This window comes from Sceloporus occidentalis, unplaced genomic scaffold, assembly GCF_023333645.1.
Source record: "Sceloporus occidentalis isolate IW3139 unplaced genomic scaffold, rSceOcc1.0.p SCAF_3, whole genome shotgun sequence".
NCBI classification, from domain to species: Eukaryota; Metazoa; Chordata; class Lepidosauria; order Squamata; family Phrynosomatidae; genus Sceloporus; species Sceloporus occidentalis.
Genome location: NW_028316983.1, coordinates 66,849,333 through 66,874,224, shown reverse-complemented (window position 1 = coordinate 66,874,224; position 24,892 = coordinate 66,849,333). Strand labels below are relative to the sequence as shown.

Genomic DNA, 24,892 nt, shown 5'->3' with positions numbered 1-24,892 from the left:
AGGGAGCAGAGTGAGAAAGGATTTCTACTTTGGAGGTGGACTAGTAGGGAGTCATGCCTCCCTTGGAAAACACCTTCACATGCTGCCCTAAAAGGAAAGAAAAGCAAGTAATCATTGCATACCGTTAGGAAGTAGCTGAGATCAGCTCGCAGAGAGAGGGGTAGGGTACAGAAAGAAGTGGGGGAGGGAAAACAGAGTAAGAAAAAGTAAGCAGGAGAGAAGAGAAGAAGAAGACAGGAGGAGGGTCAAGGCAGACTGGTGGCACGGCCCTTGATGGCAAGGACACGTCGTGGAAGGCAGGGGGTGAGCCCAGGCACGTAATTCCATAACTTTACCCGGCAGTCACTGTGGCACAGAGAAAGAGACAGAGAGAGAGAACACAAGAGAAAAGACAGAAAAGGAAAAAAGTAACATGATCGGAAAAGAGGAGACCAGAGACTCCATCAGGAAGAAACTGAGTGCTATGATCTGGACTGCCCTCCCAGGGGATGCCCACCTGCCAAGCTTTTGGTACATCTACTCTACCCCCAGCTCTGCCAGAATCCCTCTGTGACAATGGCACGAAATGCCCCTCTAACTCTCCTCTTGGTTAGTGATTACCAAGATAAGCTATCTTACTCTGTATTGGCCAGCAAAGTAACTTTTCAAAAAAAGTTGCCCAAGTACTAGTCATTGTCTATATAGCAAAGCACAATTTTTTAATGAGCAGTGCTAGAAATCTCTCTTTGGTATCACTGTATGAATAAAGAAGAGATCTGCACAGCCCAAAATCTCCCTGCAGACATATAAGAAAGTTATAAACAAATGAAATATCACAGAGATTCTACTCCTTCGTTACAAGGACTCACAGCCATTGGCTTCAGCAGATTCCATAGTGCTGATTGGATATCATGGAGGGTTCAATTAATAGCAATGGGCCTACAAACAGTTTGTCTTTTAATTAAACCTTCTATACTGAACAGTCTAGCTAGAAGTACTGAGACTGAGTAAATAAAGGGTTTTGAGAATGGCTGTCTAGGGCAAAGAGGAACCAGTGCTCAAACACTCACCTGGAAGCTGTGAATATGTGCTTGGAATTGGTGCAGATGGCATTGATCGGATTGTCATGTCCCTTGATGTCCCCAACAGTTGTGAAGTTATCAACATTCCAGACCTTCACTGTTCCACCACGGCAGGCGCTCAGCAGCATAGGTCGGCTGGGCACAAAGGCCAAAGCACAGACCCAGTCTTTGTGTGCATTAGGGATTTGCTAAAAGCAGAAATGGGAATGATTGGAATTAACAAGAACACATTGTCATCATACCAAGTAATTTTGCTCACAAAGGCTACAGGAGGAAGGGTGGGGTGAGGTTTAAAACCAAGCACGACAGAGAAATTAAATGGAAATTAAACAAGAAGTGGAAATCAAACAATGATACCCATTACAGGGTGTCATGTTACACTGAAGTTTATGATGACACAGTAACTGCAAGGACATGTTGCTTCATTTACAAACCTAATAAATATGGAAGAATTATTTCATAAGAGACTTATTTCCAATAATTCAAGTAGTCTTTTAAGTGATGGCAATATGGAAAAGGGTAAAAAAGAAGTGTTCTCAGCCAGAGCTTACAACAGCCAACGGAATCTTGATGTTGGGACTCAGCTGGAAGCACGTGCTAAGGATGTGGCCCGTCCAAGGAATCTCCATTGTTACTGGCATTCAGTAATTTGAGATAGCAGTGGGAATTCCTCTCCAAGGGATGGCACTTGAGAGTCTCAACAGACCTGACCAAGGCTCACAGGCTGAAGGCTTCCCATTCCTGACCCCAAAGCATACAGTCAGCCCTCCTTATCCACAGATTTTTTAATCCACAGATTCAAGCATCCACAGCTTGAAAATACTTTTGATTTTGCCATTTTATATGTTTTCTATGCCACTGTATTGGATGGGACTTGAGCATCCACAAATACTGATATCCACAGGGGGTCCTGGAACCAAACCCAGCAGATAACCAGGGACACTGTACTTGTGTCTCTTCATACCTGAATGAGCTCCTGCTGCTCCAGGTCCCACTTCTTGATCCCGTTGTCCCTGGAGCCACTAAAGAGAACATCTCCCTGAATAGCTAGGCACTCAATGCCATCATAATGTGGAGGCTCAAAGTTGTGAGTAGGGCCAACATTCCCACCAACCCCTTCTGCAATCTCGAACATCTGCCAAAAAAGAAAAGAAAAAAAGGTTTGAGACATGCTACCAACCAAAACTCTGTCTCAGTAAATGTTAGCAATAAATGTTGGCTTGGTGTCCTGCTTTAGTTCTGAAGAAGGATTGAAGAAGAACTTTAGTTTTGAAGAAGGACTTGAAGAAAAACTAGCATTTTCTCAACTTTGTCTTCCAATTCACTCTTCTCCTAATGAGCAGTGAGCCAATAAATACTAGTTGTGAGACCCAGAAGAGCTTGAAGAGCTTTTAGGATAGCTACATTCTTTTTCGGCTGAAGTCAAATGTAGAATATGGGGTGGATTTCAGCTCTAGACCAATATAGGTTACTTTACTTACTCATTTAGTACGGTCAGTTCTCCATATCTATGAATTTTTAATCCATGGATTCAAGCATCCATGGAATGAAAATATTTAAAAACTATATAAATTAAAAACAAACAAACCTTGATTTTGCCATTTTATATAAGGGACACCATTTTACTCTACCATTGTACATTCAGGCCTCCATGGATTCTTTACCCACAGATTCAAGCATCCACAGCTTGAAAATATTCCTAAAAAGGATATATGCCCAATAGCAAACCTTGATTTTGTCATTGTTTATAAGGGACACTATTTACTGTGCCATTGTATTTAATGCAACTTGAACATCCATGGATTTTGGTATTCACAGGGGGTCCTGGAACTAAACCGCAGTGGATACTAAGGGCCCACTGTACACTCAGACTTAGACCTGCACTCTAAAATACTTCAGATTAGTTTCACAACTAATGGCCTTGGAGAATTGATCTACTCAGGCAGACTGGTAGATGTATCAGATGCCAGCACAGACACAGAAAATATTAGTGATTTGTGATAATAAGTCTGATAATTGAAGATGATGGGGAGAAAATGTTAGTCTTTTCTCACTAATAACTAAATAAGAAGCACAGATTTAATAGGGGGGAGAGACTGTACTGCCAAAGAGCAAGCAATGCCCTTAAGGACACTGAAGACAGTGTTTTCAGCAAAACATTGTTCAAGGCAAATACCTTGACATAATGATCTTTAGATCCTGTGATGACCAGGTCATGGTTGCTTGGAGTCCTGTTCACTGTGAGACACATAACAGGACCAATATGGCCTGTCAGCTTCCCAATGGGCTGGAACCTAGCCAAAAGAGGAAACCAGGGCAGAAAGAAAATACCAGTGAGAACCTAACATGTAGGTTCTTGCATATGAAACCAAATATTCTTTCCCCACACAGGCAAAAGACTTAAATACAAAAGACCCTAAACATAAAGGAGGTGAACTTTGAGTGTTCCCAGCTACCCCCCACTTGGGCTGAGGAATTAGACACAGCAAGAGTCTGTTATGCTCTGAACTAGGTTCAGACAGACATCATTAGTTATGGCTGCTTATGAATCAGTTGGTTTAACATAAGTAAGACTAAGTCTAGAACCAACCCCAGATAAAATACCTTGGAACGGTAGGCAGCCTAAACCTTTCTGCCTGCCCTGCTGCTGATACATCTACAAGATAGGAAGAATACTTTTGGTGATTTCCCCTCACTCTTTGTATCCCATATTACATGCTGTCAGAGGCTTACAGGTACCCTAGATCAGCCTTTACAACCTGGTACCTTCCAGATGTGTGGGAAAACAATTCCTCTTTTGCAGCCAACACATTTGTTGCAGTCAAATATGTTAGGGGTGGGGGTGAGGTGCCACATTAGGGAAGGCTACGTTAGGTAATTCTAGACCCCAGTTTTCCCTCTGACCTGTTCAGCTCCCAGATGCGGACAGAATTGCCAGTGGCTGCATAAAGAGTAGTGCCTGTGGGGTTAAGTGCAATCTGGTTGATCTGGTGCTCTCCTTGCACACTGGTGATGGTGCGGGTGGTGGTTCCAGCACAGGCATCACCAGCAATCACCTGGCCGGATGAACTGAGAAAGAGAGAAAAGTGAAACTAAAACTGAAACAGACAGCAAAAGACAGTGAAAAGTTTCCCAGAAGTATGCATAGAATTGTGGAGCAGTTCTCGGGGGGGGGGGGGGGGGGGCGGATAATGCTGGCTCATGACTTGGATTTCTTCCTTCCTCCCTTTTGCTACTAAAAGAGCTAAAAACACTCAAGAATCATGCCGTCTTTTTTCCCTTCTAGCTTGAAGAACAGACCAAAAGGTCTAATAATAGACAAGATAGCCATGACACATAATGTTTTCCAGAAATACACAGCCAGTATAAGTGTGCAACAATGAAGAACCCAAGCTGGACTGTGACATTTTGCTCTTGTCACAGTCCCAACTGGAATTCCAAGTTTTCTCCCTCTGCAATTAGCTGGTGTGAGGTTATGATTTCTTTCAGGACATCAGGAGTCAAAGGTTTAATACTCCTTTCCTTTCTAGTTCTAATTCAGCTGAGGATTTCCCAGTCTGGCTCTTTTATTTTGTTTTGTTTTTTGAAAAGTTGTATCACATATAGTTTGGCTTGTAGATATTGGGAAGCAGTGGAGATGCAATTTGGTAGGGATGCAGAGAGAGACTTCATGACAAAAAAGGGACTGCATGTTGCAGAAGCACCCATCTAGTTCTACAGAAAGCAAATGACATAGAAAAACTGCCACCAGACTAGCAGCTACTGCAGACATAGGCTGCATCCTGTTTTAAATCAGCTGAGCATAAAACTCTACTTGCCTAAAGCATAGGGAATGTAAGCAGGCAGCCAAGTAGCAATATGGTGGTGGTGAGTTAGCTGGTGGCATCCCTGTGTATTCTGAAGCCAGTCTGTGGCCACTGGCTGTGAGAGGAGCAAAGTTGCATCCATGACTGGTTGGTAAGCCAGCCTATTGCATAGTGGATGAATAGAGAACTGTTTGAGTAACCTGGTATCGGATATCTCCTTATGCAAAGTTGTAAAAAAATGCAACTGTGGTCACTACTAGGAATTATTCTAGTTATGCTCCAACAAGATGCCAGGCATTTTGCTACCCAAGTATTAGCAATTATTTAGCAACTGAAGGCAAAGTGAGCAATCACACAGTTTAGTTAGCCTTGTCATGTAAGGTAGGGATGTGGGAGAAATTCACTTGGACCACATTTTAATGTGAATCAATCTAATTTATACACCCCAAACCTATACATGAACTGTAACACAATTACTGTTCGTAATTTACACTTAATTGAATTCTGAAATTATCTAATTAAAACTTGCATACAAAATGGAGGGTAGCAAAACATGGGCCCAAGAATGCATAGACTAGTGAAAATATTTTTAAAAACCCACATATATTAGGGGGATGTGTGTATAAAATACATACTTTAACAGAAATGTGCATAAAAATTGTGCACAAGATTTGTACAAATTCTTGTGTGCACTTTTTTAAAAATTCAAAGAAATACGGAAATGGGATTACACTTTAATATTGGGGGAAATAGCCCTATTTCAATTTGTAAGAGATTATTTAACTATTGCTAACCATGGCTAAGGAAAAAACCCCCACAATTTGTAAATCCCAAAATGGCTACATCAAAGTTTGGAAGAACTCTAAAGCACGGAATGGAGATCATCCAAGTACTTACGTGAGAGTGCGGATACACTTTGCAGAATCCCGAATGTCCCACACTTTGATATAAGAGGTAGAGACTGTGAATACCAGGCCAGAATGGCTGCTGTATTTTATGGAGACAACATTGTTTGGGTGGCCTTTCAAAGAGGCAATTTCCTGGCCAGTCACTAAGTTCCACATTTTGCAGCTTCGATCTTTGAAAATAGAAGAACATTTCAGGTGTGACAATCTTAATCTGGTTTCTCATCCAAGAATAGAAACTATGTTCTGTGAAAACTAATATATTTCTCCAGTGTAACTAATATGTGTCTTTACTTTTTTTTTTTTTTTTTTAAAAGTGTGCATGTAGCATGTGAAATGAGAAGCAGATACTTTAACTAAAATATCAAGTCCGAATGGCCCAGAATATACAAGTTCTTCTTTTTTTTTTTCTCGGCTATTTTTTCATATGTATATAAAAATATATGACAGCTTCTTTGTTCCAGAAAAAAATTAGAATTTCTAAAGGGTATTATAAATATTTAAACCTACACCTATAGATAGCTTGTTCAAAACTGTCCACTCAGAACTTTGGGACCAGAGTTAGTTAGTTCCAAGCCATTAGAGGCAATCCCTGCTCTTCTGTAAACACACACACACACACCTTTGGATCCAGAAAACAACAATTCATCAGTAGCATCCAGGCACAGAACAGGCTTGGTGTGTCCCTCTGCCACAGAGATGCACTGTAGTGGGGCTGTCCGGGCACTCCTGGAGCCTCCCACTGGGTTAATGATGCCCCTTGCATGGGAGAAAAGGAGAGTTACTGAGAGAGGGGCATCTTGCAGCCAGAGTAATTAGACATCCTAACAGCAACCAAGCATGCACCAGAGAATTCACACTGCTCAGAAGACATGGCCTGCTGAAAGGACCAGATCCACATCAAGCTCAAAGAAAAAAGACAGGCAGGCACATGCAAAATTAAGCTGAAAAGCTCATTGTAAAATTCTGGGACCAACTCACTGCAATATAAAGGGAGATGAGATGTCTTTCACTGGTGTTAATACCATTCTATAAGCTGACACACCTACTCTAACACATATACATAGAAAATTCATACACAGACTGTCATTTGCCTTAGCAATGGAACATAAGAAGTTGCCTGTCACATCTTCCCCTGATTCAAGAACATCTACAATGACTGAGTGGCTAAGACAGGAGTCTTTCCAGCAATGCCTGGAGATGTTAGGGACTGAGCTAAGACTTTATGCAGGCAAAGCAGACATTCTAGCATGGAGCTAGGGTCCCTTCTTCATCAATAGTTCAAATTCACTAGAGTTTCATTTGTCATTTTCCTTATGCAAAATTCCTACCAAACGAAATATCAAATTTTCTTTGCGCAAGACCAGGATGAAACATAAGATGGCTTTGCTTTAACACCACTGCAGCCAAAGGCCCCTGGCCTCAACATGTAAATAACATCTACTTTGTTCTTGCTTACAATTGCTAAGATTCAGAAGATCTGTAATATTAGACATCTACTTGATCCAGTAAATGTAGAAGATCAACTGTTTCAGATGGATATACTGAAAGGAAATTATACAAGGATCTTGGGCCCCTTGACACTACACAGTTTTAACTGTCATAGTACCATCCTGTGGACTCTTGAGATTTGCAATTTAAGGAGGGAAACTTAGAATTTTCAGCCAGAGAGCTCTACTGCTTCACCAAACCAAACTACTGTACATACACACACAGAGAGACAGACAGACAGATAGAAAGGTCTCTATAGTTGAAGCCCTGGCAAGTAAAATGGAATCACAGTACTATAAATGTGTCAACTGAAAGGGCCTCTTATTGCCTTAACAAATCAGGACCTCTACCAGAGAATACCACCACCTGAGCTGTGCATGAAACAAGTTCATTACACTCTGGCTGACATGGAAATCCTTTTATTTTGCCTGATAAGCTTGGAACAATCCTTGAGGTAGGTAGGTGGAATGCATTTTCTGACTGGAATACAGGGGATAACCAAACAGGCAACAGTTGTCTAAAGGTGACATGGTGTGAGGAGGCACAGAATTCTCTTTCTTTGTTTTGTATCTTTTGACACACTGGACCCAATTCAATCAGGCACTGGGAAAGCCTGAAGCCTTGGAAGCAAGACAAAGAATGAGGGCAATGGGCACGAAAATGGAAAACACAGGGAATGCTCAAATTGTCTCCTGAAGCTGCAGTGTTCCATTTTTCTCTTTCTGTAGCCAGCTTGGAAATATTGCAGAAGAGCTGAAGCAGAAAGAGGCGCCACATGGGAACTGGGATGAGCTGCCACAATGTAGTGTTTTTATCCCTGTATACGCTGGCTGTGGCAAGCAGGGAGGGCAGCAGAGGAGGTCCGGAAAGAGGGGTTGGGGATAAGAGGAAAACATTCTAGATTAGCAGCCTCTCACCAGCAATGGTTTTGACTATTTCACAACTGGAAGAGGGGACCATACCTCTGCTTCCTGAGTGGGGCACATAGAATTTTCAAATCTTACCATTCAGTTTAGCATTGGCCTTGCAAAAGGCAGATGTCAAATTGAGCCCATAACAATGCTTGTTGTGTGCCTTCAAGTCACTTCTGTCATATAGTGACTTTAAGACAAATGTTTCATGGGGTTTTCTTGGTAAGGCTTTTTCAGAGGTGGTTTGCCTTTGCTTTCCTTTGAGGCTGAGAGTGTGTGATTTGCCCAAGTGGGTTTCCATGGTTGAGCAGGGATTCAAACCCTGTTCTCCAGAGTCATAGTCCAATGCTCAAACCACTACACCACACTGACTCTTCATAACAACTCACCATCACAAAATTGATGATGACAAAAAATAAATGATCATAACTAGCTCAGAAAAACTGAAATACAAATATTTAAATCCAGTAAGAAGTTAAAGTTAATGAATAAATAAATGGCTTTGGCAGTCAACTACTTGTGAAGTGAGCTGTTAAGAACTACCACAGTTGAATAGTGTGACAGCTAGTGTACAGGGTTGTTTTTTTTCCTTCCAGATCTAGTCCTATGGCTACTTGAGATACTATCAAGAAGGAATTTCATCACCACTACATATTCTACACATTTCTACAGCTGTGGTTAGTACCCATCCCAAGAAATTCACCTTATGCCTATTCATCAGTGGTTTCCTAACTGTGGATAGGATTGCAAGGTCAGGAAGAAATTGCTCTCATTAGAAGGTTTAGCTAATGCTATTTGAGTAATGGGATTAGAAAAGGAAGTAAACTGAAGAACAAATACAATTTTCAAAGAGAAAGTACGGGTCATTAGTAGTCAAGCAAAGGGTGAGATAGTAAAGGTTTCTGACCATCCAGTGGAAAAATCAGCTTGTATTACATTTTAAATATTTAAGGTTTTTTAAAAACAAATCTTTGACTAAGTGATAATATACATTTTTTTAAAAAAACATTTCCCCATCATAACATATTATGCCTGACAATGCTCATAATGTCAGAATGAGGGCTCACTAGAGGCCTAGGCAACCCTGTAGTTGCAGGTGATATGAAAGCAACAGCTGCTACCAAAAAGCAAAGACTTCTAAAATGCATTTTCAGTGTCGATATTTATGGACAAGAAATTGTGTACTGTGTCCAAGTGTTCCTGGTGGTAAGAACTGAATTAACAGAACAGGCTTTCTTCCCTTACATAGACAAAGATATGAAACACATTTGTCTTCAATGGGACTGGGTAATGCCAAAGGGTGTTCAACATCTGAACTATTTAAAAAGAAAGGAAAAGCATTGTTATCCTGCCTATTGCTGCTTTAACACAAGATCTAGTTACCAGAATAACTGTGTGGTACATTGTTCTGTGCTCAGAACTTCTCAAATATTCACAATATAAGGCTGGAAGGCATTAAGTTAAAAAATATACTATATTTAGCTTCCATAATATAACAGAGGATTTTTAAAAAATGGAGCTAGATCATTGGACTGCAATGGTACACTAGAAACCATAGTTTTATGGAAGGAAGAACTCTGAGCCTTGAAGAAGAGTTGCCATCACATTTCCCAAACTTCTTTCTAACAACATGAGGACTAGTAACTACTCAGAAGTATAAATAACTCCAGCATTCAAAACAAGATTCATTAAAATAATGGAACAGTGGCAATGCATGCAACCAGTTAGCAGCTACTCTTGGTTACAACAACACACATGCACTATCTGGAGATATATGTTGGTGGTCCAAGTGCAAACTGACATGTTACAAGTTGGCAACGTTTAAGGTCTGAGAAAACAAACTAAAGCTTTCAGATATAAGTGTATTGATAGCTTGGTGTTTAACTATATCATGTATCATGACTATACAGGCAGCAGTTGCTGGCATCAGTGTGAACAAAACAAGAACAACTACAGGATGGGGAAAACCCATGTTGCTCCAGGTAACCTAGGAGGTTGGGCTGGCTTTCTATAGACAGCTAGGAAGCAAATCTAGTGCTCAGAAAGCAGAAGCAGGCACAAAAGAGGAAACACCACACAAGGTTTGGTCACATGCAGATTTTAAATGCAGGAAAGGGGAAAGTATGAAAAAAGAGAAAAGCTTGAAGAGTTATATAATAAACAGTAAGTTTTATACCTCAGCACCTCCGAGACAGAGGAGTCACTGTCATCAGACCTAGGGGACAGAAAATTAGCAGGATTATGGGTAATAAAACCAGGAGAAGGAAAAGCAGCAGCAAGAAGACAGAAAAGGGTAGGTTGTTATTGCATCCAAGCTAGCAGGGCAGAAAAAGGACATACCACAGACAGAAAGGGGCTCAGATGTAGAGGGACATGAACAGAAACCATTTGGGATTTTACCAGGCATTCATCACATACTTGCAAACTTACTGTTATAGATACAAGGACTAGAAACAGGTTTTGGGGGGAAAAGATCCCCATGAATTTTTGTGCATGTATAGCTCTTCCAGAATGAGGACCTGTATTCTACCCAAAGCTCCTGGGCACAGATAAGGAGCCAGCAGCTACATTTATTATGGACACTGTGTTCACAGAGGACACTCTATAAAAATACATGTTTCAGCTGGCTACCCACAGGTAGGTCCCAATAGATTCTTTCCTTTTCTTTGTAGACAACATTGTGCCCCTGGGCTGAATGATATGATAAAAGACATCCCACAACATTAAACTGTTGCTGTGTCAATTATGTTACACCTAACAGTGAAATGACCTTGCATTAAGTTACAACAGAAGAAAAGCTGACAGATTCGACAGATTCAATAAGACAAGAATGACCAAAAGCAGTGATAGTTTAAGTTGTTAAAAACTGACAACAAAGACAGATGGCCCTGACAGGCTGCATACATAGTTAGAAAGAGCTTCCACACACTCAGCACCAAACAGCATGGGGGAAGTGAAGCAATGGTGAAGATTTTCTAGCTTTATGTCAGGGGTAAGAATCATGTGGCCCTCCAGATATTGCTGGAATGCAACTCCTAGCATTCCTCACCATTGCCTATGCCAGCTATGGCTGCTGGGACTTGCAGTTCAACAAGATCTTAAAGGTTTTAAAGGTTACACAACTCCCACTTCTATTTTTAGTACTAATAAAGATCTCAGGTCCTGGAAAGAGGACCTTGACTCAGAGGATTATTGTGACAGTGCCACTCAGACTCCCTACTTATTTTGGGAGACTTCACGGTAACTCTATGGTCACTGTACATCAATACCATGGTGAGAGAGGAACAGGACTAATTCCAGTACAAATGAAATAACTATCAGGTGGCCAGAGGGGGGCGGGGACATTTAGTTCTTTGTTATGGGTTTAGGGAGATGTGAGTGGAAAATATTTCTAGCACCAGTATCTGCCAGTTTTTCCATTCTTCCCTGTGGTAAGAGTCTCCCAAAGTCTCAGAGTTGGTCTTACTTGTCTAGAGCCGAGCCTTGACTCTGGTTGCTGGTGAGGCGAGAGAAGACATTGCGGTCATTCCGTGGTCTGCTAGGAGGGGATGAGGGAGGAGTGAATCCAACATCCGGGTTTCTAGACAAGAAAGAAAGATGCAGTGATTTACACTGATTAGAAATGAAATTTTTTTCACTAACTCCTTGCAGTCATCACCTTCTGTCATCACTGTTAGATCCTCCATCTCAGAACAATATACTGTATATACTTATGTATAAGTCTAGAAAATTTAGTCAAAAAATTGATCCCAAATAACTGGGCCAACTTATCCATGGGTAAAAAAAAATAAGAGTGACAAAAGGCTCTTCACCATGGCTCCACTTCTGACCTTTTTGAATGCCTGGATTGGAAAAGCACAAGCAGTTATGCCTGCCAGAATTTTGTAAATTCTCTGGCATAGTTTTCCTTAGCTTCATCTTTATATCCTTTGTTACATGCCTCTTAGTTTTACCCTTGACTTATCCATGGGTCAGATCAAAATCCATAATTATGGCCCCCATATCTGCCCTCAACTTATGCATGAGGTTGACTTATAGCCGAGTATATAAGGTAATTCCTGGATCATAAGCAAAGCACAAGAATGTCTCTTAACTGGGCATGCATGTACAGTCTTCCTCTCATATATATACATGCACACACACAAACACACAGATGCTCACCTGATGGGCTGGCCCCGGTCATATGACTTTCTTCTCGTGAGGGGTGATGTGTCTGCACCACGGGACTGTCGGGGGCTAAAGAAGAAGCAGCCATGGTTAGCAAGTGCCCTTTCCAAAGTTGTGCTCTCTCAACTTGGAACTATGACTGGAATGTGTAAAACCTGACTGGATGGTTCTCAGAGAATGGTCTGCAGGTTGCACTGGGCAAACTGCATTGTGTGAAGGGGATTATTGGGTTGAAAGCACCAGCACAACTAGGATGCAAAACACATCAGTGAAGCACTGGGGGCACAGAAACATGCATGCCTTGAAATAAGAAAATGCTGATAGTGAGTCAATTCCAATAAGTAAACCCTCATTTAGACCTCAAAATGATTGGGACTGGGAATTTTTGGCTTGCCAAATTTTGTGGGACTACAATATTCATGCCCATTATCCATGTGGTCTCAAGCTGCTGGGAGTTCTAAGGCAAAAACTTCTGGAGGCTCTCCACTCCTATGTCTGAAGCAGCACTTATTCTGGGGATTGGAAGTGTTATTTCAATTTTCAGTACTTTTCATGTCCAAATAAGCAGCCATATTTGCCTTAGCTTTTGTTGCTACTTGTTAGTTGATCTTACACAGGTGATACCACTGAGCCTTCTTAATTCACAACATCAGCAGCAGCATTCAGTATGGGGTGGAGAGGTTCATTGGGAACACTTGAAGCTGTTGGCTGTGTAAGGCCATGAGAAAACTTGGGGGGGGGCAAAGTCCACAAGAGTAAGAGATCTAATGAAACTAAATTTCCCCCAAGTTGCTGCTACTTCTTGCACAAGTTTTTGCGAGCAAAACAGAAAGCTCAATCTGGGTCAACAACAATCTAGGGCATATTGTTTCCCCCTTAGCTATGGTTTCTTTGTATCAAATGCTCTCTACCTCCAAATCAAAGAACTTTCATTTGTCAAAATTTGATTCAGAATTTGCCCACAAAGAGGGGATAATACAGATGTATTTGATCCTAAATCTCCAGCAGGCCAGCAGCTGGTCTACCTAGGTTGCCCAACAGGACTTCTATAAAGGTCAATGTCAACAATGACCACAGCTTACAATGTGCTCCCTCGGATGGGAAGGCTGATGGTGCGGGAGACCCTTTCTTTGTAGTAAGGGTCACGGATAGAGAATCTAATGCCATCCTCTTTGATTTCCATGAGTGATGCTAATGACTTGGTGATGTTCTTGGTAGTGATGTCCAGTGTGGGCCCCAGGCACTCTGCAGACACAGCCTTCATCTGCCCAGAAAGCTTGGGCTCTCCCTAAAACAAAGCCCCATAAGGCAGGAGTAAAAAAAAAAAAAAAAGGGGGGGGGGAAAGAACATCAGTCAGCATGAATTCAAAGTGCTCTCACTCTGCTTTGACTCAGGAATCATCACAATTTTGTTCTTCACGTGTTATAATATATCACATGCATTGCCTTGGATTCAAAGTGACCCTGCTTCACCCTCGCTACAGAAGGGCTGCGGAAGGGCCCCAGATTGGAGTTCCAATTTCACGTGTGATAAGGCCCATACATGCACTTCTTTGCAAAATAGTTTCCTAAAACACTTCAGGAAATACTAGGAAATACCACGCAAACACTGCACATGTATACTTGTTTTCTTCTGCGATGGGGAGAAAACTACAGAAATTATTTGTCTTTGCATACAAGGGCAAAATAGTCAAAGATTTCCATATCTATCGCTGATACACAGGTTCCTCAAGAGTAAAAATTATGAAATAAGAACACAGTGAGCCTGATAGGTATTAAAGCCACTGAAGAAACATCTGGACTGAACCACAAAAGGAAAGGGGCAGAGGTGAACAAATTATGTGCAACATAACACCGTATAGATGAAAAATTCTATTATTGTCTTTTAGCGAATCTTTCCTGTGCTACCAATCTGACTGCCAAACTAAACCATACGTCTTGTGAGCCTCTTTAAAAAAGAGCTGCTTCAGAAGTAGATTACTATACATCTGACCAAATGACTTTGCAAGAAAAATTGTGCAGCATGAAAAATCTACAACATGATGACATTTTAAATATATTTTCAAGGGCCACACAGATATTAAGGGGCGGGGGGGGGGGGGGGCTATTTTCTGTTTGCAGTCTGTCTGCTTGTGCTGTTGTGATCACATAGTCGCTCTGCCCATCCTTCTGGATACTTTTCTCATGATGGGACTGTATTGCAATGTACACAAGCAAGCAAACATCCCTAGAGTTGTATTTGCCAGGATGCAGCTTTCCACTTACCCTGCACTTGAAGTCATCCTGACTGGCAGAGCCCTTCATGGAGAAAGACTGGGAAAAGCTGCAAAACACATAAAGAGACAATGGGCACCTGCAGTCTTCTGAACTGACAATCCACTAGATAATTTCCTCCCACCTCCCAAAATAGCTTCAGTACCACATTCATGAATAAAGTGTCTACACATTTCTGATAAGGGTAAATTCTCCCTCCTTCCTCCACCACTATGTTCATTCTGTTATTCAGGAGAAATGTTACAAAGTACAGGGGTTCCTTGCTGTTAAGTGACTTCCTGGGTGGTTTCACTTGTCAACAGGTAGAATTTTGTACTTTTAAAGGTCAGCACAGGAGAGGGGGAAATGAGGGCATAATGTGCCTTCTCTCTTTGGGAGTACTCACCTCCCCTCTGAGGCCAAACTGAACTCGGAGATTTCCTCATCTGTGCTGGCATAACCATTTTCTGTGTAAAAGAAAAAGCAAACCACCAGGTTACACTGAGTAGCATTTGGGTACTTGGCACCTATAATGGCAGCCCTCTCATTTGGGGAGCGAGCAGCATCAATATATCATTGATCTTAACAAGGAAAATGTTGCAAGGATGTTATCAAACAAGTGGCAAAGACATTATAAAACAAAAACAAAAACAAAAAACCATGAGGGGTTCCTTTAGTTCTGATATGCCCAGAAAAATAGAGCTCATGCCTCCAATTTAAAGAATCAGTAATGAACACATGGAAGGGCCACAGTGTTTAAGTAGCCTTGATGCTTGAATCAAACATAGGTTCAGATGCCCAAGACATGAAGCCATGTCATGACTTAAGTCATCCTGGCTCTTCAAAGCAATCTGGTAACCTGGCTCTTCAAAACTTTGGCTATATGGTGACTTCCCAAAATAATTTTTTATTCACATGCATCTACTGCCTGTCTAGAGAAATAAAATTCCTGGAAAGTTTGAAGCCATGTGATGACGGTGGTGTGGATATTCTCCCCTGGTTTTTGTGGGGGTTTTGTTTGTTTTTTGCAGTGGGGAACACAAATAAATTTCAAAAAAAAATGTATTATCACACTTTACAGGTGGTTTTGGACCACAAAATGCACTACGAATAACTTGGCTTGGCACAGAAGTATCATGTTTAATATGTTAAATATACAGCTTATTCAGGAATTACTGTTTTTATAAATGGACCTTACAAGATACTCATCTGTAACACCTGACCTGTAAGAAAACTTTTCGCTTGTACCACTTAATGAGAAGGGGGGGGAACTTAATTAAAAACAGAAAAAAATATTAAAACAAAGAAAATTATTTTATCTCCTCTAGTGCTTCACAGTACCAAGCAGACATAAAGCACCCAATCCCATAAAAAAGAACTGAGAAAAGGAAACCAAGTCCAGGAACTATAGTGATGTGAGATACTGTACAATGTACATAGTCTTACATAAATATTTACCTGCTACTTAATTTTGAGAAAAAAGGTGGGAGGTTAAGATTGTCTTAAATATTTTATTAATCATTCTGAAAGAAACTATTTCATAATCTGTTTTTTAAAACTTTTTTTAATGAACAAAGCCTCCAGGAAAAAAAAGGGGAAATACTTTTTCTGAATTTTCTGTTTGTTTTTTCAAAGCTCCATTCCTGTTGCCAGAAAGAAATCTAAAGGGGAGGAAACTGGCTTGATATGCCATTAGAAGACTGCTAGCTGACAGGCAATTCCACTCAAAAAGGTAAAAGGAACTTCATGCTTCTACCTTGCTGTACATTGTGTATAAGTGCCTGTAGCTCAGGGTGGGATTCTGCTTTTTCTCGCAGGGCATCCAGGATATGATGGTTCTGAGAGGATCCAGTTACATCTGTTTGTTTCAAGCGTCCTTCCAGCAGACGGATTTGAGCTTCCTTCTGGGCTACTTGTAGACTCTGTTTGCAGAGAATACAAAGACATATTACTGACAGTTTTCTAGCTCCTGAGAAACAAGAACAGAGGATGTGAGGGTGGGATTCTGGATTAAGCCTCTCCAACAGAGCTGTGCTTAATTATGCATGAGTAGTGGCCCCAAAACTATGTCACCATTTCTACCAGTGGGTTTCTACCACCATTTCTACCAGAATTCTCTATTCATGGATTCTGAAGCAAGGAAAGAATGTAGTTCTCACACTATCCAAACTCAACAAAACTCATTGGAGAGGTTTTTATTTCTTATTAAAAGTGTAATAGTTGGATAGAGCACAGAGTCAAAAAGACCCCTGGTCCAAATGCAGAAATTTCAGTTTTTCAAATATGCTGCATTTTGAAGTTAGCTATTCCATATCCTTATCAACAAGAAAAATTGACTGTTTGATGTTAGGTCCTTTATATTAGACCTTAACAGTTAACAAATAAGATGTGGCTGGCAAATTCCCCACTCTATTTTGACCTACCTTGTCTATGGATGCCTTAAGGAAATTGTCCAGCAAAAGCCTTGCCTCAGCCAAAGAGCAGGAGCTGATCACCACAGAGGTGTCTGTAGAATCCAGTTCTTCCTAGCAAGAGAGAGAGAGAGACACATGGGGGAGAGACAATAGAATGACAAGGGCAAGGAAAGGGGCAGTTGCACTTTTCTGGCTAAAGTGTTAATGTGCATGGGTCCACAGTGTGGCATGCTCCTCAGGAGTCCCACCTATTATATTAATGAATAAAAGTAGTTATCATTTTTACACTATCCATTCACCCCTAAGCCTAAACAATATGCACCACAAAACAATGTGCACTGCAAAACAATTAGAAGTTTTCTTTCAATAGATCTGGAAAATTCACTTCAACATGGATACCACATTCTCACAGCTCTGAAGAAGATACAGTTCTATAGCCTTTGCTCCCCCTACAGGGAATGAGCAGAGTTACAAGATTTTCCCAATTCTGTATCTCAGGGGTGGGTATGGTAAATTGCTGCCCAGGGCCAAGTGTGGTCCCTGATGCTCCACAAAGACCCCCCCAATTTTTTTTTTTTTTTAAAAAGGGCTGATTTTGGGGTGATTTTTCTTTTTGCCCCCAAATATGTCTAAACCATAGTGGTTTGCTTCCTTTGACCCTCCAAAGCCCACCAAAACACAAAATAATTCTAAAAATATCAGCCAAAAATGGCATCTGGAAATGATGGTGCTTCACTTCAGGCACATTGAAACACACTCATATCGCCTACTGAGCAGGCACAAGGTATAAACATTTTGCTGCCACCTGCACAGTTGTCCATCTCTGCTATATATTCTATTTCGAAGATTTGCCTATTTGCCAACTGCTTATCCAAACTAGCACACACCAATTGAATCAATGGAATTTATATTAAGTCACCAAGTTCCCACTGATCCAAAGAATTTATTCTGGTTAGGACTATCAACTGGATTTCAACCTGAAACCATCCACTCAAAAACCAAGGTGGTTTGGGGAAAAAAAGGGAAAATTTTGTCTCAGGTTTAGAACACTTTCTTTATCCACTGACTACATCTGAACATCTAAATCAAGGGAGCTTTCTCTCATCTCTAGGCCCACAGTATGCCAGAACCACAGTATGCCCTGCACCTAAACTGGCTGCTCCTTATACAAACTGAGCGCACCTTAGTTTCCTCAATCTGCATGATGGTGGCCTGGCAGTCAGAAATGCTGTCATTAATGTAGTCAATGTTGGCTGCTAACACTTCAATCTCTTCGTTCAGCTCCTGCAGCCCCTTCTGCTCTTCAGGGTTTTCTGATTGCAGTTTCTCTCTCTTCCCTAGGAGCATCTCCTGCATCAGTGACAGTTCTTCACGTTTCTGAAAGGGACAACAGAAGGTGAAACCTTTCCTTTCAACAAGTGCACAGCAACCCCATCCAACCTTTGCTTTTTGCTCTGACAGGAAAACAGCTTCCTCACCTTGATGAGCCGCTCCATATCAGATTCAAGATTGATGACTGTCATCCTCTGCATGACAATGTCAAAGACACGGCGCTCCAGCGACTGCCACTTTAGGCGGGCTGTTTTACTGAAGGTCTGGTTTGCCCCTTTCTTTGGGAACTTTTTCCTGAAGAGGGATATCATATCATAAGAGCTGAACATCATGATCCTGCCATTGCTCTAAACCTTTTAGGACAAGTCAGTCCAAACTCGCCTGCTACATTTGAATGGGGACAGAGATTACTCTGAGCGCTACTGAGTAACAGAAGACTCAGAGATGCCAGTGTCCCTGCTAGCAAAACTCCCCATGAAGCAATCAATGGCCCCATACAGACAGGCCAAAATAAAGCTGCTTTGAGTCACTTTGAAGGTATGCTGTTTACATTATGCATGTATCCTAAGAGTCTGGAGGCTGTGCCAAAGCCATATTCCAGTCATTAGAACTGGACTGTAGCTTTGGCGCGGCTTCTGGAATCTTACATCATTTAAAACAGCATATCTTCAAAGTGAACCAAAGCAGCTTTATTTTGGCCTGTCTGTATGAGGCCAATATAATGTTATTTTAAAAAACCTATTTTTTTAAAATCTATCCCATCTGATAACCAGAGGAGCAGGATACTGTCCATAAAGGCAACTTTAAAACAATTATTAAACAATTTTTAAAATTTTGATTTTAAGACACCTTTCCTTGGTTAGTCAAAACTCAAAATGTTAACTTGTCCAGTGTCTGACCTGATGGTTCGGGTCCCATTTGCAGAAGGAGGGGAGTCTCCTAAAAAGGTATTGATTTTTCGATTCCACTGGCGCACAATACTGGAAACAGAACGAGAACCAGATTCTTGCTCTGAGGAGGTGGTACTAGTAGAGACCTCAGCACCTGAGTCCACCATGGCTTGCTTCTGGTTCATCCTCCCAGCAACCCGGTCAGACATAGGTTTGGTCAGACGACGCAGAGCAGAGACCTGGATGACAAAAAAAGTTAATCTTTTCACTGGCTTTTGTGGGAGCACTGTATTGCTGTGGCTTTTTCCAATATGTATAGTCAAATCCAGAAAGTTGTACTTGGGGCTGCTTTATCCCCCATCCCCCATATCTACATTAAACTGTGAGAGGTTGTCCAGAGATCTGGGCTGGTGTAATACCAATATATATGGATGGTATTCAGCTCTATATTTCTTCTTTATCTAGAACATGTAGGTGACACTCTGAGTCAGTGCCTGGACTGGATAACAGAATGAGGGTCAATAAACTGAGATTCAATCTAGACAGAATGGTGGTATTTGTTGTGGTCGATTCATATGTCTGAGTAATGTACACAATACAAAATAAAATACAACAACAATTAATAATATACATTAAAAACCAAGAGAAGCCATACATACGGTTTTAATAGCAGAGAGAAAAATATCAAAAATAGTACCAAAAAAGCTGAAGTTAATATAAGATAAAAACAGCACTGAGGATTTTAATGCAGTAAAAGACAAGAGGAATGTATTTGAGGGGAGAGGGATTAAGTGTGTCATCTTGGAGGTCAGTATGGCTGCCACTCACCTCTTGGGTTTTTCTGCGCAGTACAATCTCCTGCTGGCGCTTCTGAGATTCTAGTGCTCGGATCTGAAACTATAGGCATGGTGGGAGAAGAAATCATTTATTAATAAAACCTCAAATTAGAGAGGTCAGAATTTTGACCACTGACTGTAAATGGTCTCTACATCAAAACCAATCTTGATGGGGACAAAATCAGTCTGATTATACTGAATTCCTCATAGAAAGATTATTTTTTTAAATATATGGGATCCAGAAGATTCACAAAATCAGCATTCTCAATATGACCAAAAAAGAGACCTAATGGATTATCTCCCATCACCTGAAGCATCCCTAACAGGTATCAGCTCAAACTTCTCAAAAATCTCTTAAGAAACTTTTCATGATCTCCATAAACTGAACATTCTAGCACCAAAGTTTTCATTTAATCAAAAAGCCTGTTCATGCTTTAACCTCATCCTGCTTCCCCATGAATTTATACATTATATATTTATTTCTTGTTCCTACTTCAGTGAATGAGAATAATGAAAAATAAGTGATTCCCTCATTACAGATTTCTCAGTTTCTTTGACATAAAGCAAAACTGACAGATATCACCATCACTATCTTCCATTCTCCTGATATCAAGGGTTGTTCTTGTGGCATTGCCAGGTATCTCTAATCTCCTTTTAGCAATTTTTCTCCATGGTTGTCAGAAATAATGGAAGCACAAGCGTCTGACCAGTTCCGAGAAAAAGCCTGAGGTATAGTCTCTCCTTGCCTCTGACAGGCCTAGCACCAAACTGCTTTATGCCCTTTAACTGTACAATAAGAAGCCATTTGATTATGATAGTGAGGCTGGAACAAATATCATTTATACAGTATTTCATAAACATATCCTTGGAGCTTGGTTCTTCAAATTCTTTTAAAAATATGAAAATGTGAAAATGTATTAGGGTCACCATAAGTCAGAAATGACTTGAAGTCATTAATGCACACAACAACAAAATTCATGTTAAATTACCTTTTAAGAATGGGACTCCAAAGTTAAAAAAAGAAAAGAAACCTACTGGGTCTTCATCTGATAAATTCTGTGTATCAACTCCATATTATAACACATAACATCATATAAAAAGTAACACCATCTTACAATATGGGACAATTCTCTACTCCATTGGCCTAACCTTCCATTAGGGCCTGTTTCCTGAATTGCCATTATCTTCCTCAAAATGCTAACCCATTTCTACGGGGCTATTTCTGGATATAGATACTACCAAAGTCCAGTTCACAGTCTCCCCATCCATTCATTGACATAAGAGAGGAGCAAAACAACATTACCTAGACATAATCCTCTTCCTCAGTATCCATACACCCCAAAGTTATACCTCCAATATTCACATATTTGAGCTGAATCAATGAACAGTCTACTTCATAGATCTTGCTTTGAGGCCATGGCTCTGCAGCTACAGAGGGTCTGTGTAATAGCTCCCCCATCCCCCAAATCCTTCCCTTCCATTTCTTTACTGTTAGTTTGAAAATTAAGGTTGAAGTTTATTTTCTGGGAAAGAGGCCCATAGTTTTTATCTGATTATCAAAAGGGTCCATGATTCCACCCTTCCTGAAGAACCACTTTCATACATGTACAGTGGTAGTTGGATACAGATTTCCACAATATTGGGATCTGCACATAGGGCATGGCCAGAGGAGCTTTCCAGTGTTGAGGGCATAGAATCACAGAGTTGGAAGAGACCACAAGGGCCATCCAGTCCAAACTCCTGGCATGCAGGAAATCACAATCAAATCATCCCCAACACATGGCCATCCAAGGAAGGAGACTCCACCACACTCTGAGAGAGTGTGTTAGTTAGCCAGAACAGACCCACTCTCCCTCAAATGTTCAGTGGATGTACACTGTATTTTAATTCTATGAAAAGGACCCAAACCAGGCAGGCACTCAGACTTTCCTTTTTGCTGGATTACTCTCACTGGGCTTTTACTCTTCTTTCTTTCTTTAATAAACTATAGTAAATACTCAAGCATGCCACAAATTATGCTCTTGCCTACCTCTTGCCTGCGCTGCTCTTTCTTTAACTGGGCAATCTCCCGATTCCTTTTGGTGTCTGCCAGTCTCCGCCTCTGCTGCTCCTCACGCATTTGTTTCATTAGTGCCACCTATTAATGAAATGGTACACGTAGACTCAATACAAGGACTGACTAGAAAGATAGCTTTGCTCTGATGGCTATGAACTCTTGAGTATAGCTAGCTATGTATGGGTGATATAAACAAAATGGTTTCATCTGAGTTAGTGTAAGTATAGCACAGCAGGTGGAGCACTGACTTTCAGAGGCAAATATTCAAGTTAACACATCTGCTATATTACAAAGTATATTAAACAATCAATGACTGGTCATTGGATTAAATGTGACACAACTCTCTCCTCAAGATCCTGCAAAGGACAGGAGAGAGAGAGCACTTATACACTGCCATATCACATTATTCAACAAACATTCTCTGTGATTGGCAGCATCTCTGCCTCTAGGTTGAGTCTAATGCAGCCCATGACAGAAGTACCCAAGAAGGACTGCTGGAACATATTTCCAATGTGATGATCTCTTCATCAAGTTACCTTGGCTTTCTTCATCTCTGCCACTTCCGCATGCAGCTTTTTCAACTCTCGCTCATATCGAGACTGGTTCTTCAGGAGGCGAGCGTGTTCTTTCTGGGCTGCCTGTAATTTCTGCAGATCCCTATTCATCTCCCGTAAACGTTTCTCATAGTCTGCTTTGATCTTGTTGGCTTTCTCTTCAGTGTAACACTCCATAGAGCCTGAGGAAAAAGCATTTTAGTGGGACGAAATCTAAACCAATCTTCTCCCCATCATCATAATGAAGAAACTATTATATGGGAAGAACATACAGTAATGTATTATGAAATGGTAAAGTCCTGGGGGGTGGGGTGTCTATGGCGGGGTACAGACCACCAGAAAGAGGCACGTCCCCGGTGCCTCTCTTTGCTCTACAAGAGCACCGCAGAAACCAAATTGCTGCAGGAGCTCCTACGCAGCAAAAAAGGAGCACCGGGAAGCAGATCCTTTTTGTGGCGCACTTCTGCTGCCCCAAAGTGCCAGCGACGGCGCGGTGACGTCACAGCTGCGCCACACTGTTTGGAGGCAGCGCAGCTGCGACATCACCAGTACGTGCTGCATCTGGTGGGCGTGCTGCAGCTGCAGCGCCCTCATCACATACGAGGGCTGCCACCCACCAGACAACCCTCGCACGTGACGAGGGTGCCGCAAAGGCCTGTCTGTTCCAAGCCTATATAATCTTTTTTTGAACATGTAATTCTGCATTCAGCCACAAGAGAAATAGCAGTGTATAGGAACAGAGTAACATATTTTTATTATTGTATTTACAATTATTTCTATACCACCTTTCAAGACAAAGCCTCTGATTCACAAGTGCAAATGGCAGAATTGTTTAAATTGGCATAAAGCTGATAATTTACATGACTGATTAGCATTTCACTATTCTGACATTCAATTTGGGTATCAAATTTGGGTATAAGTCATATTGCCCCAAGTTTTGGGGCCCCAAACCTTAGCCTTTTCTTGGGAACCCAAATACAAGGCCCCTCACAATACCAAGCCAGTGCACCGAGATACTGTTCAGCATGTCAAAACCCAACTTTTCCTAAGCAGCATGTCCTTACTGAGATTCTGCAGGACCCTGTCCCTCTCCAATTGTGTGTCACGGATCTTGTTCTGCAGCAGAATCAGCTTCTCTTCATACTGGTGCTTCAGTGTCTGAAGGCGCCTTTGGCTGTTTTCCAGTTCATCTATTAGTTTCTGTTTGATCTCAATCTCACAGGTCAGGTCAGCCAGATCAGCCTGGAAATTTGCTGCTACATATATAAAGAAAAAGAAGAAGATGACTCAGTATCTTGAGGAAACTGGGATCCAGACTCATTGCAGCTTCCAGTTAATACAGGAATGAGCTCTCTCGTTTGCAGGATTGCATGGGAAGGCCTAATACAGCCTTCGCCATTCTGGTGTTTTCTCAATGTATTGAACCACAATTCCATCATTTGCAGCCCATGTAGGCATAGCTGAATTACCATCTAGGCAAGTTTGTTTTGCAAGGAGGATGCTGGGACCATTGTCACTTGGTGCCTTCTGTGTCAGTGGACTGGCAAAAGTTTGAACTTGAAAAGATATATCCAATGTATGGAATCTGTTTAGGGAATAGATTTCAGCACCTTGGATAGCACCTTTAGAATTCAGACTGAAATCTGAAGCAGATTCACCATTTTACTGAGATGGAAACTACCACTCAGTACTGACTGGGAATCACTGCAATTATAGCTACAAATGTACAGCTCAGCATTCAGCATTTGCATTTGCAAGTAATGTAAAGTTTATGCTTCCATATGCATCCTGGAGATTGTGCACTGCTGCATTTTCACTTGGATCTCTACAGGGACTGCACCAAACTGCACTGTCACAAGCATATCTTGAAAGAGTCAGTCTCTTTGTATCTGCTGCATGAGCTTACCCTTTTCTTCAGCATCTGAATCAGAATCCACCAGGCTTTCTTCACTTCCTGAATCTTCTTCCTCTTCTTCTTCCTGACCCCCTTCTTCCTCACAACCACTTTCTTCTCGTTCTTCCTAAAAAGAGAGAGAGGCAGCACAGCAATGAGAGAAGAAAAACAGTTAGGCAATACATTCTAAGCTACCATGGTTCCAACTCAAACTCATATTTGGCAGGAATTTGCTGTCCATGGCCCCATACAGACTGCCAAAATAAAGCTGCTTTGGGTCACTTTGGAGGTATGCCATTTAAATGATGCATGCATCCAAAGA

At 41.2% G+C, this 24,892-nt stretch overlaps 1 protein-coding gene across 4 annotated transcripts in view; it reads right to left on the bottom strand.

Annotated features, from left to right (window-relative positions):
* The window catches only part of KIF21B (kinesin family member 21B), a 90,530-nt gene that overhangs the window by 4,204 nt on the left and 61,434 nt on the right, over nt 1-24,892 (bottom strand). The window contains exons 13-35 of one of the 4 annotated variants that reach the window (XM_089514832.1): nt 24,583-24,697; nt 23,741-23,932; nt 22,659-22,858; nt 22,096-22,203; nt 20,059-20,127; nt 19,240-19,469; nt 18,487-18,634; nt 18,191-18,385; nt 17,018-17,119; nt 16,351-16,516; nt 15,001-15,061; nt 14,607-14,664; nt 13,424-13,629; nt 12,336-12,410; nt 11,641-11,754; nt 10,351-10,389; nt 6,395-6,531; nt 5,765-5,945; nt 3,966-4,130; nt 3,238-3,355; nt 2,026-2,196; nt 1,050-1,249; nt 150-345 (exon numbers count right to left, since the gene is read on the bottom strand). In XM_089514832.1, the coding sequence (XP_089370958.1) occupies nt 246-345; nt 1,050-1,249; nt 2,026-2,196; nt 3,238-3,355; nt 3,966-4,130; nt 5,765-5,945; nt 6,395-6,531; nt 10,351-10,389; nt 11,641-11,754; nt 12,336-12,410; nt 13,424-13,629; nt 14,607-14,664; nt 15,001-15,061; nt 16,351-16,516; nt 17,018-17,119; nt 18,191-18,385; nt 18,487-18,634; nt 19,240-19,469; nt 20,059-20,127; nt 22,096-22,203; nt 22,659-22,858; nt 23,741-23,932; nt 24,583-24,697 (3,150 nt within the window). In that variant the 3' untranslated portion in view covers nt 150-245. Of the gene's footprint in view, nt 1-149; nt 346-1,049; nt 1,250-2,025; nt 2,197-3,237; nt 3,356-3,965; nt 4,131-5,764; nt 5,946-6,394; nt 6,532-10,350; nt 10,390-11,640; nt 11,755-12,335; nt 12,411-13,423; nt 13,630-14,606; nt 14,665-15,000; nt 15,062-16,350; nt 16,517-17,017; nt 17,120-18,190; nt 18,386-18,486; nt 18,635-19,239; nt 19,470-20,058; nt 20,128-22,095; nt 22,204-22,658; nt 22,859-23,740; nt 23,933-24,582; nt 24,698-24,892 lie in introns of those variants that run through there. The other 3 variants (XM_089514829.1, XM_089514828.1, XM_089514830.1) reach the window with 3 other exon arrangements.